Source organism: Anolis sagrei, chromosome 2 (assembly GCF_037176765.1).
Source record: "Anolis sagrei isolate rAnoSag1 chromosome 2, rAnoSag1.mat, whole genome shotgun sequence".
Classification (NCBI taxonomy): Eukaryota; Metazoa; Chordata; class Lepidosauria; order Squamata; family Dactyloidae; genus Anolis; species Anolis sagrei.
Window position 1 is genome coordinate 121359821 of NC_090022.1, and position 18627 is coordinate 121378447.

Sequence of the window (18627 nt, forward strand, 5' to 3'; positions counted from 1 at the left end):
GAACTGCGGCCACACTAGGCAAATGGTGCTCTAGCCACAGGATGGAATAGAAACCATCATTTGGGAAATATATAATAGCAGGTCTGGGGGTGGGGAGCAAAGAAACCATGTATGTAATGCTACAGTAGAAGACTCTCGCCTATTGTTCTTCTTCAAAAGATTACCTCAGTATCTACTGGTGGCTCTAATGTCAGCATGAGATGCTGAACCTTGTCTTCAAAATAGGTTCAGCATATTAGTAAACCTGTTAATATTCATATTAAAACTTTTAAGTGGATCAATCACTCCACTGATATCCATCCACCAGCTTGCTAGTGTAATACCTGAACCAATGCCATCGTTATTTATTGTGAAGTTGTGAACATGGAGACAATCTGTAGTCACTGGGTTCTCTGCACATACCCAAACCACTCCATCTCTTAATAAGATCTCATTATTCTAAGCAGACACGAGACTGACACACATGCAGAATTCAGTTCAAACACAACACTAGCAACAGAACGGGAGTCTGAGTTGACATGGTGCCAACTTCATAATCAGCAGCTCTGGCTAATTTGGTGTTGCTGGCAGACAACTCGAGAGCCCCCTGGCAAGGGTCAAGCTGTGAGAAACATTGGCACAAGTACAGGCTGAGCTAATGACAAGAAGAACTCCTCTCCTCCAAAGAGGAACTCCTGCCAAGTCCTGTAAATGCAAGGGAGCGAGTCTCATTCTCTTTCATGAATGCTGGCAAAACAGAGCTAAAATAATGGAGACACATGCAAAAGAGGGAGTGGGGTTACGGTATCATGCTATGCTTATTCAAAACAATTGATCCTTGGCCGGTTGCCTTTCAGGATGGTCCAGGCATGCCTCCCATCATCCCAGCTATGCTATACATGCATAATTATGTTATCAGTCTAATTACCACAGTGGTCCTCCCAGGGAACAACAGAGGCAAAACAATGTTATTATCTGATGGCTGCTTGTAGGAATCTGAATTTTTGAGCTTGAGACCTTTATTGAGAATCTCCACCAATCTGACAGCCATTTTGATAGCCATAACGAGGGACAGATCTTCTACTTGAAATATAAAAACTAAGTGTAAATCCTATCTTCTCAAGGTATACAAGAGAATCTCTTACATGCTTCTTAAATCACTGGATACAACCATTTTGGATTTAGAAAAAATTATAAAGTGAGTTGGTGGTGGGGGGAGAAGTCACAAGCAGTTCATGAAAGGCTTCACCTGTTACACTTACAGAGTGGCTCCCTGCAAACCAAATAGCAACGCATCCAGTTGTACTCCCCTTGAGTAAAGCTTTTCTTATCTGGTAGCATTTCCTACAATGAGGCTCAAAGCTAAGGTTTCTCTCTCTCATAGAATCATGTTAAAATGGAAAATGATTTAAGTGCCTATCTACAACTACAGAGATAATCATATCACTCTTGAATAATTAGATCACTGGGAGTAGGAAAATCGGTCTTTAAACACCCATTAGGGACCAAAGAAAAACAGAAAACAGAATGATTACAGGAATAATAGTGTAATTCTAGTCCAGGGGTGGGTAAATGGATTCCCTCAAACACACGCCAGGACCAAGCAGGCAGACCAGATGGGGTCATGGTGGGCAGTGGACACTCCTATGTCCTGTCACTGCTCTGATTTCTTTCTAATGCCATCCCTTTCAGAGGTCAATCTGTTTGTACAGGCAGAGACACTAAGTTTCATGTGTCTCTTCAAATAGGAGTATTGTTCCTGATATCTCTGATCTCAACTTGGAGATAGCAATGGGATTTCCTCCCACATTGCTTGCACTTCCCAATGAAAATGGGGGGAGGGGGTAATTCTACTGCTATTTTGAATCTGAAGTTAGAGATAGCAACACATTATTCTCATCCCCAGTTTGCCTTCTGATCTCCCAGCTGGCAGATGAAAGGTGTGCAGGGAAAACTGACCAACAACAAAAAGTGGAGCTTGGGAGGGACATCCCCAGGACCCCTCACAAGGTGGACCTTTTTCTGCAGGGGATATATTACCAGTATTTTCATATGATACATGGGCCTAATCTGGACCATATCAGCATCCATGCATACCTCAGGAAACAAATGGAAGGGTCAGAGAAGAAATGGCTATGGCTTCCAGTTTGATTTCATGTACAGTTATACAAAGTAGATGTGTCCCTAGACATTTCTTTAATAGAAAAGTTTGATATCAGAAGCAGAAATAACATGGAAAGTTCCTAAATTACAGTTCCTAAATTACAAAAACGAAATGTGCCTGTTCTTCCTTTTTCTGTTATGTTGTTCATATATGCTCTGTAAAGGGATTCTGGAGGCAGTTGTTTTTTGTCTTGCCTGTTCTAGGAAGGCACACACAACTGTTATCAAGATCTCCTTTGTCATCCTCATAATGCTAATGCTGATTTTTTTAAAAAAACACACACCAATAAACCTTCAGCTAGACAGAACAAAAAACAAAGGGGATAAGATGTGCACAAAAAGCCTTTTAAAAAGAAGCTTCACTATAAGAAGCTTTGTTAATTGAGGTGTGCTTATATCTATTGATAAATCTATCCTTGATTTACCAATATTCTTGATTACAAGGATAAATCTAGTGTGTTGTGTGCTTGCTTACAAAAATTACCATACTCTGCCACCTTTTCGCATGTTATGGCAATTAAATAAATGAATTACTGCACTGGGCTCGGTTGTGTTTTTATTTTCTATCAAAAATTATTTGGACAACATCTCTTTTCTTAGATCTTGCCTTTGTAAAATAAGTGGTTCCTGTCCAATTATGGTGAATTTTCTTCAACTCTTTAGATTGTTTTGGAATTGTGTGAAGTTGTTTTCATTCTATGCATCTCAAAATTGATCTCTCCAGACAGAGGGCAGAATATAAATTTTTTAATTGATAAATAAATATCGATACATGTGTACTACTTATCCACCTCTTCTGCTGCATGAACTTTACCAATACAGAGGAAAATGCTATAGTCTTGCTGAGTTGGCATGCTTGCATTCCCAAGAATTGATCTGGGTTTTTTATTCCTTTCTAACACAAATATACCCATATCTAGGAGTGTATAGCATTAATGCAAGTTTGACACCATGGCCCAATGCTATAGAAACATGGGCTTTTATAAGGTCTCTGGTCTTCTCTGTCAAAGAATACATATTCCAGGATTCCACAGTATTGAGCCATGGCAGTTAAAGTGGTGTAAAACTGCATTAATTTTAGATATAATTCTAGTGTAGATTCCAGAGGGGATGCCTCTTGCACAATGCTACCAATACAGTATATGCCAAAGAAATGTACCACCTAATAGAACTATCTCTTGAACTCATGTGCCCGTGATAAGCTCCATAGGATTGCTAGCACAGGCCTAAGTGTTCCATAAAAGAACAAGCCACTATTACAATCAGAACTTTGAAAAAGTGCAAATGGCCAGGATAAAGGAAGGATAAGTGCATATCTTTTGCACAGAAAGAATGTAGGCAAGCCAGACCCAGATATACTATGAGACAGAGGATGCTCCTGTCATGGATACTGGAAAGCAAAGAGGCAGCTTTTCTTTCTGAGGCACCATCTACAGTGCCATATAATGCAGTTTGAACTGCATTAGATGGTCAGTGTAGACTGATATAATGCAGATTGAACTGCATTGAACTGGATTATATGAGCCAACATTGCCATACAATCCAGTTCCATCAGCATTATAATGGCAAAGTAGATGGGGCCTGAGACAAACCTTGTTTGTTGCTGCCTTCTGTTGTTAATTTCTTCCATAGTACAGTACTTTAGGCAGTACCACCAAGACAGACTGAGTGAAGAGGAAGAAACAAAGCCAGTAAGGACTCCAACTGGCATTCTGTGTGTCTACACACATGTTCTGTAGTGATTCCAAAGGTAGCTCTATGTACCATGGAGGTTATCAAGTTCTGGATCATTATTGGGCTATAGAGACATAGTTCCTGTTCCTTTATAAAGTACAATATGACCCTGTATCCACAGGGCAATACATTCCTAGACCTCACATGGATAAGAGATAATGACGAACCCTGTTGAAATGAAGGACTTTGGGTCCTAGAATACCACACGAGAGGAACTAGGAAATGTCTTGAAAGGCCGTAGTTTTTCAGATGTAGATAAATGAAGCTGAAGATACCAGTCCATCAGATACTGGGACTGTACTTTATCTTCCTGTGTTCTCGTGCTTAGCCTAGTTCTCTTCTTTTGCTAGTCTCCTCATAGTCAACAGGAGCACATCATCATTCTCAATTCTTCCTCTCCCATGAAGGCAGGAGAAATTCCACGAGAGAGCACAGCAATTGCCTCATCTCCCTTTCTCCCATCATTCCCAAACTGCATGGGAGTCCTCCTTGGCTCAACACCACTGCAGACCATCTTTATGTTAGAAAAGTCTATCTTGTTCTCTTCTTTGAGCTATCAACTGTGGCTGACACTTGCACAATATGTTCCTTCCTATTCCCCCTTGACATAGTAAGATGCTTGGTGGCTCATTCCTTTGAATGCTTGAAGACACACACAGCTCTTCACATCTTGTTTCCTGTGCCTTCCAGTCTTCTGCTGAAACTCTTAACTTTCAGAAGTGTTTTCTTTAAGGGAGAAGGTAGTTTTTATTGTGGCACAGCTTTGAAATAACACACTATCACTAAGGAGACTTGTCAGATACCTATGCTGAAAGCCTTCCACAAAAGAAAACACATTGATGTACCTAGGCATTTTGAAACATCTAAGCTCTAGTGGACATAGCCATCTTCACTGCTATCTTTTCTCACTTAAAGTGCCTAAGGGTATTGTTGCAATAAACAATTTCATTACATCTATTTTGTCATACATCATCTCAGAATATGAACTGAGTGAAGGACACTATAAAAAAGGAGGTCTTGACTAAATAAAATTGTAGCTATTTTGTTTAGAATCAGTTTTCCAGAGTACCCAACTGCTGTCTTTTTTTTTCTTTTGTAGTCCAAAGATGGGAGAACATGTTGCTGGATTGTGGCTTCAATGATACCTTATATTGGCAATGCTGGCTAGAACTAGTTACGGGCCAAATCCATTTGAAGGCCACAAAGCTCTGAAATCCCAATGTAAATTGGAGATAACAGAGAATGAGCCTGGGATCTTCTGCTTGAAACAAAGGTATTCAGTCTTCCTCCATGTCCCTAGACAACCATATCTTCATCCTGGAAAGAAGTGATGAGCAGAGTGCCTCAGGGATCTGTCCTGGGCCCGGTCCTGTTCAACGTCTTTATTAATGACTTAGATTAAGGCTTAGAAGGCATGATCATCAAGATTGCAGACAACACCAAATTGGGAGGGATAGCCAATACTTCAAATTCAAAGCGATCTTAACAGATTAGAGAGATGGGCCAAAACTAACAAAATGAAGTTCAACAGTGACAAATGCAAGATACTCCACTTAGGCAGGAAAAATGAAATGCAAAGATACAGAATGGGGGATGCCTGGCTTGAGAGCAGTATGTGTGAAAAAGATCTTGGAGTCCTCGTGGACAACAAGTTAAACATAAGCCAATGATGTGATGCTGCAGCTAAAAAAGCCAATGGGATTTTGGCCTGCATCAATAGGAGTATAGTATCTAGGTCAAGGGAAGTCATGCTACCAATCTATTCTGCCTTGGTTAGACCACACCTGGAATATTGTGTCCAATTCTGGCCACCACAACTGAAGAGAGATATTGACAAGCTGGAATGTGTCCAGAGGAGAGTGGCTAAAATGATCAAGGGTCTGGAGAACAAGCCCTATGAGGAGCGGCTTAAAGAGCTGGGCATGTTTAACCTGCAGAAGAGAAAACTGAGAGGAGACATGAGAGCCGTGCATAAATATGTGAGGGGAAGTCATAGGGAGGAGTGAGCAAGCTTGTTTTCTGCTGCCCCAGAGACTAGGACACAGAGCAATGGCTTCAAACTACAAGAAAGGATATTTCACCTGAACATTAGAAAGAACTTTCTGACTGTGAGAGCTGTTCAGCAGTGGAACTCTCTGCCTCAAAGTATGGTGGCGGCTCCTTCTATGGAGACTTTTAAACAGAGGCTGGATGGCCATCTGTTGGGGGTGCTTTGAACACGATTGTCCTGCTTCTTGGCAGAGGGTTGGACTGGATAGCCCATGAGGTCTCTTCCAACTCTATGATTCTATGACCGATATGGCACTACCAAGTCTACTTATCAAAATCATCTCCCATCCTTTTATGTCCTTCCTCCAACAATAAGGCAATCTTTTTTCATAGGCTTCAAGGTTAGAAACCAGCTGACATTTCAAGAGAGGTTAAATCCTCCAGTTCCACAAATTAAAATTACAGCATTTTGCAAGCTAAAATTGTCATAGTCACACAGGCCCCTTCCACACAGCTGAATAAAATCCCACATTATCTGCTTTGAATTGGAATATATGGCAGGGTAGTCTCAGATAACCCAGTTCAAAGGAGATGCTGTGGAATTTTCTGCCCTGATATTCTGGGTTATATGGCCGTGTGGAAGGACCCACAGAGAGACTCTTCTCCAGGCTCCTGCATGCGCAGTTTGAGGGCACATCTGCACAAGGCATGCTGAGTGCACAGACAAGGCGGTGTTCATCTCCTCAATGCCTCTTTCACACTCCACCCTGCAGAAGGAAGAGCCCAGAAGGAGTCCAGGCCACATAATTCATATGACCCACTTATCACCATGATAATTGTGTATGAAAAGACATGCCTTATACTGCAGTCCTCCTCTGTTTCTGAGTAAGCACCAACATCAATCCAATGGCACAGAAAATTAGCATGCAAATATGCCATCCCTCCATAAAGAAAATAGGACATTTCTAGGATGTGAAAACTGGTGAACTTTAAATCCATTCCGTTCTCTCACACCAAGAAAAAGGGTTTCAGTACCTTACCATAACTTCAGATTCAATGACACCTATGCAGATCTGGCCCCCCAATAGTTACTGGGGTGACTTGCAAACTCCTTTTGATTGGCAGAAAACATTGCAAAAAGCTGGCCTCAATCCTGGGACTAACAGAGCTAGGTTTAAAGGCTGACAATCCAACTGGTTCCAGCAGCAAAGGCCTAGAAAACTTTCCTGTTGTGACCCGTCTGTTGTGGCTTTCTTGAGCCTTTTTCTCTTAGAAGGCCAAGGGATACTGTGAAAGGAAAGACATGCAGACACACATACACACACACACACACACGCACAGAGCCCATTTTGCTGACTCGCCTGTCACTTTTGAGGCTGGGTGGGCAAGGAGATTTGGCCAAAGAAAACAACAGGGAGGGAGGGAGGGAGGAGGCATTTCCAGTTTGGTCCTGCTTTAGGTCAGCTACTGGTTTCTTTCTGGCTTTGCCCTGCCAAGAAAGGAAGGCCTCTGTGTCCCTCTTTCTCAGGCCCACAAACCAAAAAGGACCATCCTCTTTGCACAGATAACCTCCAGCAGGAGGAATGGAGATAACAACAACAATAATAATTTGTCTTACTCTCCTTGTGGTTCGAGGCGGGGCAAAACATAGTGGAAACACTTCATGAAACATCATATAAATGACATATAATATGAATACACAGAACAAAGAAAAACAGAGCAAACTCTGGGCATGAGTTGGAAATGCGAAGTGCATGCTCTCTCCCATTTTCAAGCCTGGGGTGCATCTGCCTTGTCCTGCCAGGGTTTACTGCTCCTTCGACAAGACCTGCAGCCTTTTCTTCCCAAGAGTGCTGATGCCTCACCAAACCCCATGCGGGGACAAGAGAGAAGCCTCCCACAAGGATGGTCAAACATCCAAACATCCGGGCGTCAACCTCCTTGTAGACGGCCAAGTCTCTCACCCCAGAAGCGACTTGCAGTTTCTCAAGTCGCTCCTGACACGGGAAAAAGAGAAAACCACAATCTCCCAAATCCCATAGCATTGAAACCCCAGGGCAGTGGAAATCGGGGGTAAAGTGCATCCATTCCGCAGTGTAGATGCGCCCCGGAGTGACACTGCGGTAGGGACCCTCCGCCTGGGCGCCGAGGCTTGGGCCTCAGTTTCCCCCTCTGGAAAACGGGAAGAAAGAAACCGGGGAGGAGGGGGAGCCCTTTTTTGGAGCGTCAGAGGAGAACTCTCCCTCGGAGGAGGAGGAGGACTCAACGAGTCCTTCTGGGAGGATGGATGCCCCTGGTTTTAGGAGCTCAGCCCAGACCACGCAGCCCGTTACCTGGGCGGAAGCGCCTCCGCGTCGGGCCAGGAGCCGGGCCCTTGTCCCCTTCGCCCAGCCCACCGCCCCAGCCTCCCAGGCCAGAGGGGATCCGGCTCGGCGATCCAGCCTCCGGGTGTTGCCCTCAAGCCGCCACGGAAGGAGAGGGGAGCGAAGGGGGGGGGGGTCTGGGGAAAGGAAGGGAGGGAGGGAGAAAGGGCCCCCCTCTTCCTTTCCCTTCCCTTCAGCTCACCCTCGAAGTCGGAGATGATGCCTTCCAGGTGCGCGTTGACCGCCGGGTCGGACATGGCCCCGCTGGGCTCTCGGGCGCCGCCGGGATGGAAAGGCAAGGGGACCCCTCCCCTCCCCTCCCCTTCTCCCTCCCCTTCGCCCCTTCCCTCCGGCCCCGCCTCCCTCGAAGTTGGCGGGCGGCGCTGTGCGGAGGAGGAGGAGGAGGCGGCGGCGGAGGGCGCTGCGGATGCCAAGCGCCCTTTGGACGGCCCCCTCCCTCCCTCTTTCCTCCCCCCCCCCTCCTCGGAAGGGAAGGGCGGGGGTGGAGCGCTCGCCACCAGCAGCACCCCCCCCCCGTCCCGCGAATGGAGAGGGCAAACGCTGGGCCCCCTCGCCTGCCCTGCCCTGCCTTGCCGGCCCCCTTGGGCTCCAAGCGAGGGATTCATTGGGAGTGGTCATAGAATCTTAGAGTTGGAAGACACCCCGAGGGAGGGCCATCCAGTCCAACCCCAGTCTGACAGGCAGCCATACATAACAATAGTGCCCCTTATACACTGAATTTTAGCCTGCCATCGATAATTTTCATCCGCATTTTATTGATTATTGATCTATTATTTGGGTTGCTGTAAGTTTTATAGCGAATTGTCTAATTGATTTTATGCTTAGTTACATGGGGTTGATTACTGATTTGTGTAAACTGCTTTGTGTCCCCTGGGGGGGGGGGGGGCGGACTCAAAGCGGTTTACAGAAAAATAATGACAAAATTCGATGCCTTGCTTAGGTAAACCAAATCACAAATCAACACCATGTAACTAAGCATGAAATCAACAGGACAATTCACTATAAAAAATCCCAGTAACCCAAAGAATATATTTACAGTATATTTATTTACTGTAAATAAATATAAATAAATAAATATATTTACAGTATTTTTATTTACTGTAAATAAATAAAAATAAATAAATAATTTTCCAGGCTGTATGGCCATTTTCTAGAAGCATTCTCTCCTGACGTTTTGCCTACATGGTGGTGGGACTGAGAGTAGGGTCTTCCCAGACAATCTTAAAACTCTTATTGGCTCATAGGAGGAGATGCATTCAGACAGGTAATTTGGGCCAGAACCATTTGGAGTTTTATAGTTCAAGACCAGCACTTTGAATTGGGCTCAATAGCAAATTGGCAGCCTTGTTTTTTATTTGTTATATGTCTTTTAATAGTACTGATTTAACCATGTTGTATTCTGTCTCCAGCCATGAGGAGAGGCAATTATTATTATTATTATTATTATTATTATTATTATTATTATGGTGATTATGCACTCCAGTCTCTGCTTAAAAACCTACAGAGATGGAGCCTTCTCTCTACCACACTTCCACGCTGTTCACCGTTGAACAGCACTTACTGTCTGGAAGTTCATCCTTATGTTGAGGTAGAATCCCTTTTCCCATAGTTTGAATCCATTGCTCCATATTGCTGTCTCTAAAGGAACAGAAAACAAGCTTGCCCCATTCTCTCTTTCATGCCTCCTTTCAACCCTCTCTTCTGCAAGCTAAGCATGCCCAGCTCCTTAAGCCATTCCTCACAGAGCTTGGCTTCAGACTTTTGATCATTTTGGCCACCCTTCTTCGAACACCTGTTAGGTTGTCAATATCGTTGTAGCACCCAGATCTGGACACAGTATTCCAGGTAAGGTCTGACCAAAGCAGAATAAAGTGGGGCTACAACTTGATCTAGGAACCATTACCCTTTGGCAGAGAAGGCTCAAAGTCCTATCATTTCCAAAGCTCTGGCAGTTCAAGAGGTGTCAAAGCACATCCACTCCAGACAGATGGCTCAGGAGGGAGTGGGGGGCTTATTTTCTGCCCACCAAGAAAACCGAGATAGGAGGCAAAGACTGAGCCTAGCAAGTAACATTCTGGTGCATATCCCTACTCAGTCACAAAGCGCCTTGAATGACCTTGGGCCTAGCCACAGTGTTGTTTTGATAAAGATTGGGTTTTTTTTAAAAAAAAATATCATGGACCTTGTATTATGAAGTTACTATTAAGGGGGCTGTTCTGCACCATGTTTCTTGAAAGAAATATAGATAGATAGATAGATAGATAGATAGATAGGCAGACCTTAAAGAAAAAGGAAGCTTGTCTTATCTGAAAGAATAGTTGTAAAGATAGCAAAAATTAGAACTGGTATGTGATGACCTTTTATCAAGTACCTGGCATTTCTGTGGGCATGGCGCTAACTCCTCTCAACATGTTTCACTTATTTTTTTGAATTTGCCAAGAACATCAGTTGGGAGTCAACCTGGTTTGAAGGTTGGGCTGCCATCTTGGAACCAGGGTTCAAATTCTCACTGAATCATTGGGAAGTTACACTCTCTCAACCTGAATGGAGGGCAAGGGTAAACTCTTCCTGAACTGGGTTGTTGAAGGTTTTTCAGGCTGTATGGCCATGTTCTAGAAGCATTCTCTCCTGACGTTTCACCTGCATCTATGGCAGGCATCCTCAGAGGTTGTGAGACCTCACAACCTCTGAGGATGCCTGCCATAGATGCAGGTGAAACGTCAGGAGAGAATGCTTCTAGAACATGGCCATACAGCCTGAAAAACCTTCAACAACGCAGTGATTCTGGCCATAAAAGCCTTCAACAATACATTTTCCTGAACTACTCTTGTCAAGAAAACCCCTTAATAGGTTTGCCTTAGGATCCCTATAAGTCAGGAACAACTTGCAGGCACACAACAATAACATCTGTTAATCATTTTAAAATGACACGTAAGACCTAACATCATCTAAAAGTGTGCTTGATTTCTTTGTAGTGCATGCACCGTCTTGCCAAGATTGATAAAATGCCCTATGTTTAACAATCTATTTTTAAAAAAATAGCAAAGCACAGAGAAATTTTTGGATGAGGAAAAATGGGTGGTTTTTCTGCCCACACACCATCAGAATAGTGCCCTCAGCAGGGTTTTGTTTAATTTGAGTTAGGAAAAACTGGTCCCTGCCACACTTTATAAGATTAAAAAGAACAATAAATGGGCTTTGCTGGCCTTGAATGCTTCAAGCTGTCTCTTGGCCTTGTTTGGAACTGCTACACTGCTGTCTTTCAGAGGCCTTGCTGTGGTCTGAATCTGTTTGCAACCCAAGTTTTTTCAAATACGCAGACATCGTTGGCATACACTATATGCTGACAACATTTGAAAGCAGATGAATGTCTGCGTTCTTAAATAGCTCCCTAAACATGCATTTCAAGAAGTAAGATAATTAAAATCCATCTTGGCCTCAGTAGATCTAGCAACACACCCAATTTGCTCCCGCTGCAGTGGTGGTGTGTCACTTCCTTCATCCTGACCTGCTGTTTCTTGGGAGAGGTAGCTCCTGTTCCATGATCTCAAGCCACCAAGCACACTGTCTAAGAGATGCCAGCAACCTTGGCGTTACCTCAGAAAGGAAGCATGTGTTTCCTTCTCCTATGGAACGTGAAGTGGAGTAACATAGTTAGAGATGCACAATTCCTTTTAGAAGCTGTTCCTCGCTATAATAGTTTGATTGAAAAGCACACCAGACTTGGATAATTAAATAAAAGGCAAGGAGGATTCTGGGCATCACAATTCAAGAAAGATATTGACAAGCTGAAAGGTGTCCAGAGAAGGGCAGCCAAAATGATCAAAGGTTTGGAAACCATGTCCTATAAGGAATGTCTGAGAGAGCTAGGTTTGCTTAACTTAGAGAAAAGAAGGCCGAGAGGGGACAAGAGAGCTATTTAAAAATATTTGAAAGAGTGTCACATTGAGGAGAGGGCAAGTTTATTTTCCGCTGCTCCAGAGTAATGACATCATAAGACGAGGCTTGGGAAGCATCCTAGGATGCTTCCTTGCCAGTCCAGTAATGGATGGGCATGCTAATCAAATGAAGTATTCTACTCACTTTCAAATGACTACACAGATTAATAACAAACTATCAGTGAATATTCTTGAATTCCAAAGTCAGGATCATCCATATTATAGTACTTCTGACTTCTATACAACAACAACAACAATCTTCTTCTTCTTTAGTTATATCACACCACCATCTCCCCAAGGGGCCTTGGGGTGACTTACAAAGGCACTTCAAGGTACAGCATATAACATAAATGGTACATGAGTAGAAAACAATACCATATCAAATTATAAAAACCATTATCAACACATATAATATAAAATAAAATAGCATAATTTTAAAAATGCAGACCATCTGTAGATAAAACTAGCTGCCAGCAATTCACAACTAAAATGCCAGAGTGTCAACCTCATACGGGCCCATTTCAGCCTACTTGAAGTCAAAAGCCTGCTTTAAAATCCATGTTTTTAGCCTGGGTTAGAAAGATTCAAGGGTGGGGGCTAATCTAATCTCTTTTGAAAGGCTATTCCAGGGCTAGGGAGCCACCACAGAGAAGGCCCTCTCTCTTGTTCCCACCAACTGCACTTGAGATGGTGGTGGAACTGAGAGTAGGGCCTCCCCTGCCAATCTCAAAACCCATACAAGTTCATAGAAAGACATATGATCTCAAAAATAGATGGGACCCGAAGCATATAGAGGGTTATAGATGATAACCTGTATCTTGAATTGAGCCTGAAAACTTGTTGGAAGCCAGTGGAGCTGCTTTAGTAGGGGCATGGTATGTTCCCTATAGCTAGCCCCAGTTAGTAGTAATTACATGGACATAAAAGGTGGAAAGTGACAAGAGCAGATAGGAAAATAACTCATTTGATATGCAGTGCTGAAGAAGAGTTCTATGCATAACGATGGAGTACCACAAAAACAAATAAATAAGTCTGAGGACACGTCAAGCCTAAACTTTTCCTTGGAACCAAAATTACTATACTGAGGCTATACTCTGTTCCTGCGGGAGCAAACCTTGCTAGCATGTCCCTGACGTCATGAGACTCCGCCTCTCACCCCGCCCCTTTCTCCGCCTCTTTCTCCTTGCGAGAGTGGTTTTTCCTTTGCTAGGGCAGCATTGCCAGCATACTCTCTCAGTTGGCAGAATTCAACTGAGAGAAAATGTGGGCAATGCTGCCCTAGCAAAGGAAAAACCACGCTGGCAAAGAGAAAGGGGCAGAGAAAGGGGCGGGGCGAGAGGCGCAGGCTCATGACGTCAGGGACGTGCTAGCAAGGTTTGCTCCCGCAGGAACAGAGTTTGCGGCGGCTCTAAGCATGCAGGACATAGCAAACTGAAAGTTAAAGCATCACTAAATATTTATCTACTGGGGATGTGCAATCAATAAAAAAGTTTCAAAAGTCATTACAAAATTAGGGGGTACTGATGTTTAATTTCTAAAGTGTTTCCAAAGCATACTGACATTTTCGTTACTATAACAAGAGTAATGCAATGTTGTTACTTTTGTCTTATAGTAATTGTACATAATTATTTATTTTATTTATTTAAAACATTTATATTCCGCCCTTCTCACCCCGAAGGGGACTCAAGGCGGAGCACAGCATATACACGGCAAACATTCAATGCCGGGACACAAATTCACATACAATACATAAACATTAAAAAACATTTATCAAAATATTAAAATACACCATTTAAAACTGTCCTAGTCATCTGCATCAAATCTCATTGGCCTGTAACTGGGGAAACTTCGGGGCTCATTTCTCCCTCAATTTTACAGCTATTGGTGTGAAACTTGCTACAATGGGCCCCTCACCTTCCCAAACTACATTTCCTAGAGTTCTATGCTTTCTCAGTCTTTTGCCCAGTAAACACTGCTCCCTGCTTTCCCATTAATTTAAAGAGGAAAGGCAGCCTTTATGGCTTTGCTTGGCTTCCTTGTGCTGAAAATAAAACTGACTTTGGGAGGCTGCTGAGATTGACAAAATACAAACAAAAATATTGGGTAAGTTTCAATTCTTAAGATTTTGGCGTGAGCCACAGCTATGTGTCAGATATTGCTTTGTAAGTACAAATTTAATTAATTTGATACAACATATGATGACTAACAAAAATGCACACTTCTAATATCTACATATTGTATGGAATAGAAAGATATTAAAGCAACACAGATTCAAAGAAGAGAACAGAGGTGGTTAAAAACTAGACTAGGAAATAACTTTTTTGTCTAGGGAAAGAATTATTATCATTACATGTAAATTGTAAGGAGAGAATCATGTTGAATTTATAAATGCTTAGATTTGACGCGGTCATGAGTTCTGCGATTTTAGGAAAAAAAGCACACTGAATATCCCATATAGAAGGAAAGGAAGTGACAACATCGGAAGAAAATCAAGCCTACTTTCTCATATGGGGAAAATGACACTCTTACATGCAGCAGCTGAGAAACACAATGAAATAACAGGAAAATCCTACACTGGAGAAAGAGAAGAGGGAGGATGGAGAGTCATCTGACCACATTCTTGCTCTTCAGCTGATACAAAATGTATTTTCTGTCATCATTGGAGTGCTATTTTATTTCCTTGTAACTATCAGCTAAGTGTACTTTGTTTGCAACAGTTTATGCACAAAATATTAACAGAAGACGGGGCATGGTGCAGCCTAAGATAATCTTTTAACGTTTCAGTTACAAAGTTTCAGTTCCTAACATCCTTCACCTAGCATGGACATTTGGAGAACTATAATTCAAAAGGAATCTTTCTCTGCTCTGTCAGGTTATTTTTTCCTATTGTATCAGAGGGAGAAGGACTCAATTTGGCAGCTTCTGCATTGTTTGTCATTATGAGCTTTCTGTCTTATGTTGAACCTATCATGGGGTTTTCTTGGCAAGATGTATTCAGAGAGTGTTTGCCATTGCTCTCCTCTGAGGTTGAAGAAGTATGACTTGCACAAGATCACTCTGTGGTTTTCCATCATGCTCGCTCTTTCTGCATTGATTTCCTCTTTACCTATTGCATTCCTGTACCCTCCAATAGTCAAAGTGCTCTGGGTGGTTTGGAAAATAAAATGTAACACATGGCAATATAGAAACAGAATAAAACACCATGGGAAAAGACCTATAAAGTTTACAACAATAATATAGTTAAACCAATGAGAAACAAAACAAAGCAGCAACAGCTAAAGACCTAAAAACCATGAACAGCATGTTTTCCCCATTCCAGCTGAAAGACCATAAAGCTGTACAGATGAAAAAACAATCAAACCACCCACAACTAAAATATTTTGCCTTATCGAGTGAACTTTAGTTTATCATCCCTCATCCAGTCTTACTTTACAAAAGTACTGCCTCATTGTATTAGATGGAAAAGGATGATGGAGCAGGGTTTGTCTGCTTTCCCAACCCCCAATGCCAGAGAACTCGACTCACTGGTTTTCTGTAGAAGTTGGAAAGCACAGGAGAAGAATGATAGCCAAAGTCTCAGCAGCCATTGCCAGTATCGCCTGCCAGTATCTACCATTAAAATAGGAGTGCAGTACATCCCAACTCAGGAGGAAGAATATCATGAAATGCAAAATCCTAACAGTGGAGTCAACTGTAAGTTAAAACAGTAGTTGGAAGATATTGCATACAGTTTTATGTGGTTAACTTATTTATTTATTTATTGTATCAGAAGCAAACTGAGGGTACAGTTGTCCTGTATTTAAAAAACACAACATTTAAAAAACTTGACATTATACTAAATGTCCTTTGATCGGTAGCTGACCACTTGGAGTGCCTCTGGTGTTGCTGTAAAGAAGGTCCTCCACTGGGCATATGGTAGGGCTCAGGCTGCATTGTAGTAAATGATCTGTGGTTTGCTCTTCTCCACACTTGCATGTCGTGGACTCCACTTTGTGGCCCCATTTTTTAATGTTGGCTCTGCATCTCATGGTACCATAGAGCAGTCTGTTTAGTGCCTTCCAAGTCACCCAGACTTATGTGTGCCCAGGAGGGAGTCTCTCATCCGGTATCTCTCATGGGTCGAGGTTCCGGGTTTTAGCCTGCCACTTTTAGACTCTTGCTTGCTGAGGTGTTCCTGTAAGTATCTCTGTAGATCTCAGAAAGCTATGTCTTGATTTAAGGCATTAGCATGCTGGCTGATATCCGAACTGAGGATGGGCCGGGGATGTCACTGCCTTGGTCCTTTCATTATTGCCTGCTACTTCCCAGTGGATGTCAGTGATACTGGCTAAACAGTGTAAATTCTCTAGTGGTGTAGGGCACAGACATCCTGTGATAATGCAGCATGTCTCATTGAGAGCCACATGGCGAGATGTGTTTCACCCTGGGCATGTGTGCTCAGCAGCAGAGTAGCAAAGTGCAAGGGCAGATGTCTTCACTGTGAGAACATGAGAGGACATGAGAAAAGCCTCCCTGCAGGATTGTGACCAGGTTAACATATAATGAACATCTACCAAAGCCAGCATGGTATGATGATTTGAATGCTGATCTGGGGCTTTGGGACCCCTTGCACAAGTAAAATACATTCTCAGTTTTAGAGTAAAGTAATGCCAAAATACCTTGAAATAAATCTTGGCAAGAAAATGTTGGAACAGGCTCACTATAAGCCAGAGTTGACTTGAAGAGACATAACAACAACATCAAACAGTAGAAATATCCTGTGTTACTACCCACCTACTTTTAACTACTGCTCAAGTAATTATTCATTTTCTTTTAAAATTTCAGTTCCTTCTGACTCAACTGATTACAATTCCACCACTCTATAATATTCTGCTAGCTAAGCAACATTCCCTGCATGTGAAGAATTCACCTGATCCATGAAATTTTATGCCAGATCAAGTTTGTTCATCTTTAATGTGCTGTGAGAGTATTTGCTGCTGTGACTTCAAAGTTTCTCACCATTTGACACAGTGTATGACCTAAGATGCCATAGTTTCTCCCTGTGGCCCAGATTGCATGAAACAATAAATCATTCAGAAGGAAACACCTATCACACTCTTTCAGCCTCAGAGGAAGTTAATGGCTAAGTGTATAACTTGTATTTAAAATCAGAAACAAAAGCTGAACCTGTAAAAGAGTACATGATAAGGAAGGCCCAAACTTTTGGGCACAATGTCCATATGGATGTATGGGGGTGGGGAAAGTGATCCAAAAATATAAAAATTACTTTGTGCATTAATTTAAAAGAAAATATGTAAAGATGGTATCTAATCCCGAATGAGAGCCTTTATTGTGCTGCCATTGGGCATGGCAGTATATGGGCTGCCACTTTTTCGAGCTTAGCTGCATCATACTTTCCAGTCATTTCCTCCAGTGAGTGCCAACCCATTGTCTTTCCTTTTGAGCATTCACCACACACTCACTCACAGGCATAATACAATGGAAAATCTGCATGTTTTGAGCCTGCGCCCATAGCACGGATTAACCATCAACAGCTATTCCATACATTACTCAGAATGAAACTATCAAGTCCAAACTGCACCACTTCAAGTAAAAGGATCTCATATTTTAAAGGATTTCCTTAGGTTAAGAGGTGATGATACAACAAATTCCCCTGTCATTAATAGAACTATGCTAAATTTTTCTCCCTTGAGCATTACTGTACATGAAGTGTGGAGTGCACAACCTGTGACTGCAGCCTGAAAGGGGGTAAAACCCCATCTTTCCACTACATTCTTCATATTTTGTTGATTGACTTCTGCTACCTAAAGATGATGCCCAATAGAAAATGAATTATGTAAATATGAGTGTACCTACATTGTAGCATTAATTCACCTATATAGTAGAATTTGACATCATTTTAACTGCCACGGGTCAATGTTATGGAATCCTGGGACTTGTAGCTTGGTGTGGTACCAGCACTATTTGGCAGAGAAGGCTAAAGACCTTGTAAAACTACATCTTCCATGATTGCATAACAATGGGCTATGGTAGTTCAAATCATATCAAACTGCATAAATTTACAGTATTGATCAGGCCTGCACAATATACGGCCTGTGGGCAGGTTGCAGCCCACAAAGGGCTTCCCTGTGGCCCATGGGAGGGGTTCAAGGGCGGCTCAACCCATTATGCAAAGTAAGCATTTGCAATATAGTTTATTTTGCCCAGGGGCGCTCTTGAGGCACTCTTGGGGGAAAATAGACCTTGAAATATGCAAGTTGTAGTTACTGGGATGTATAGCTCACCTACAATCAAAGAGCATTCTGAACTCCACCAATGATGGGATTGAACCAAATATGGCACACAGAACTCCCACGACGAACAGAAAATATATATCAGTGATTGGTTGGGGGGGGGGGGGACACCAAAATACTGTTTGCTTACCGTTGAAAATTACCTAG

At 42.6% G+C, this 18627-nt stretch overlaps 1 protein-coding gene across 3 annotated transcripts in view; it reads right to left on the reverse strand.

Moving 5' to 3' along the window:
• Positions 1-18627, reverse strand: part of SEPTIN9 (septin 9) — a 259663-nt gene that overhangs the window by 138445 nt on the left and 102591 nt on the right. The window contains exon 1 of one of the 3 annotated variants that reach the window (XM_060764568.2): positions 8431-8548. The exons of the other annotated variants lie outside the window; for them this stretch is intronic. Within the exon in view, the coding sequence (XP_060620551.2) occupies positions 8431-8485 (55 nt within the window). The 5' untranslated portion in view covers positions 8486-8548. Of the gene's footprint in view, positions 1-8430; positions 8549-18627 lie in introns of those variants that run through there. 3 annotated transcript variants of the gene reach the window in all.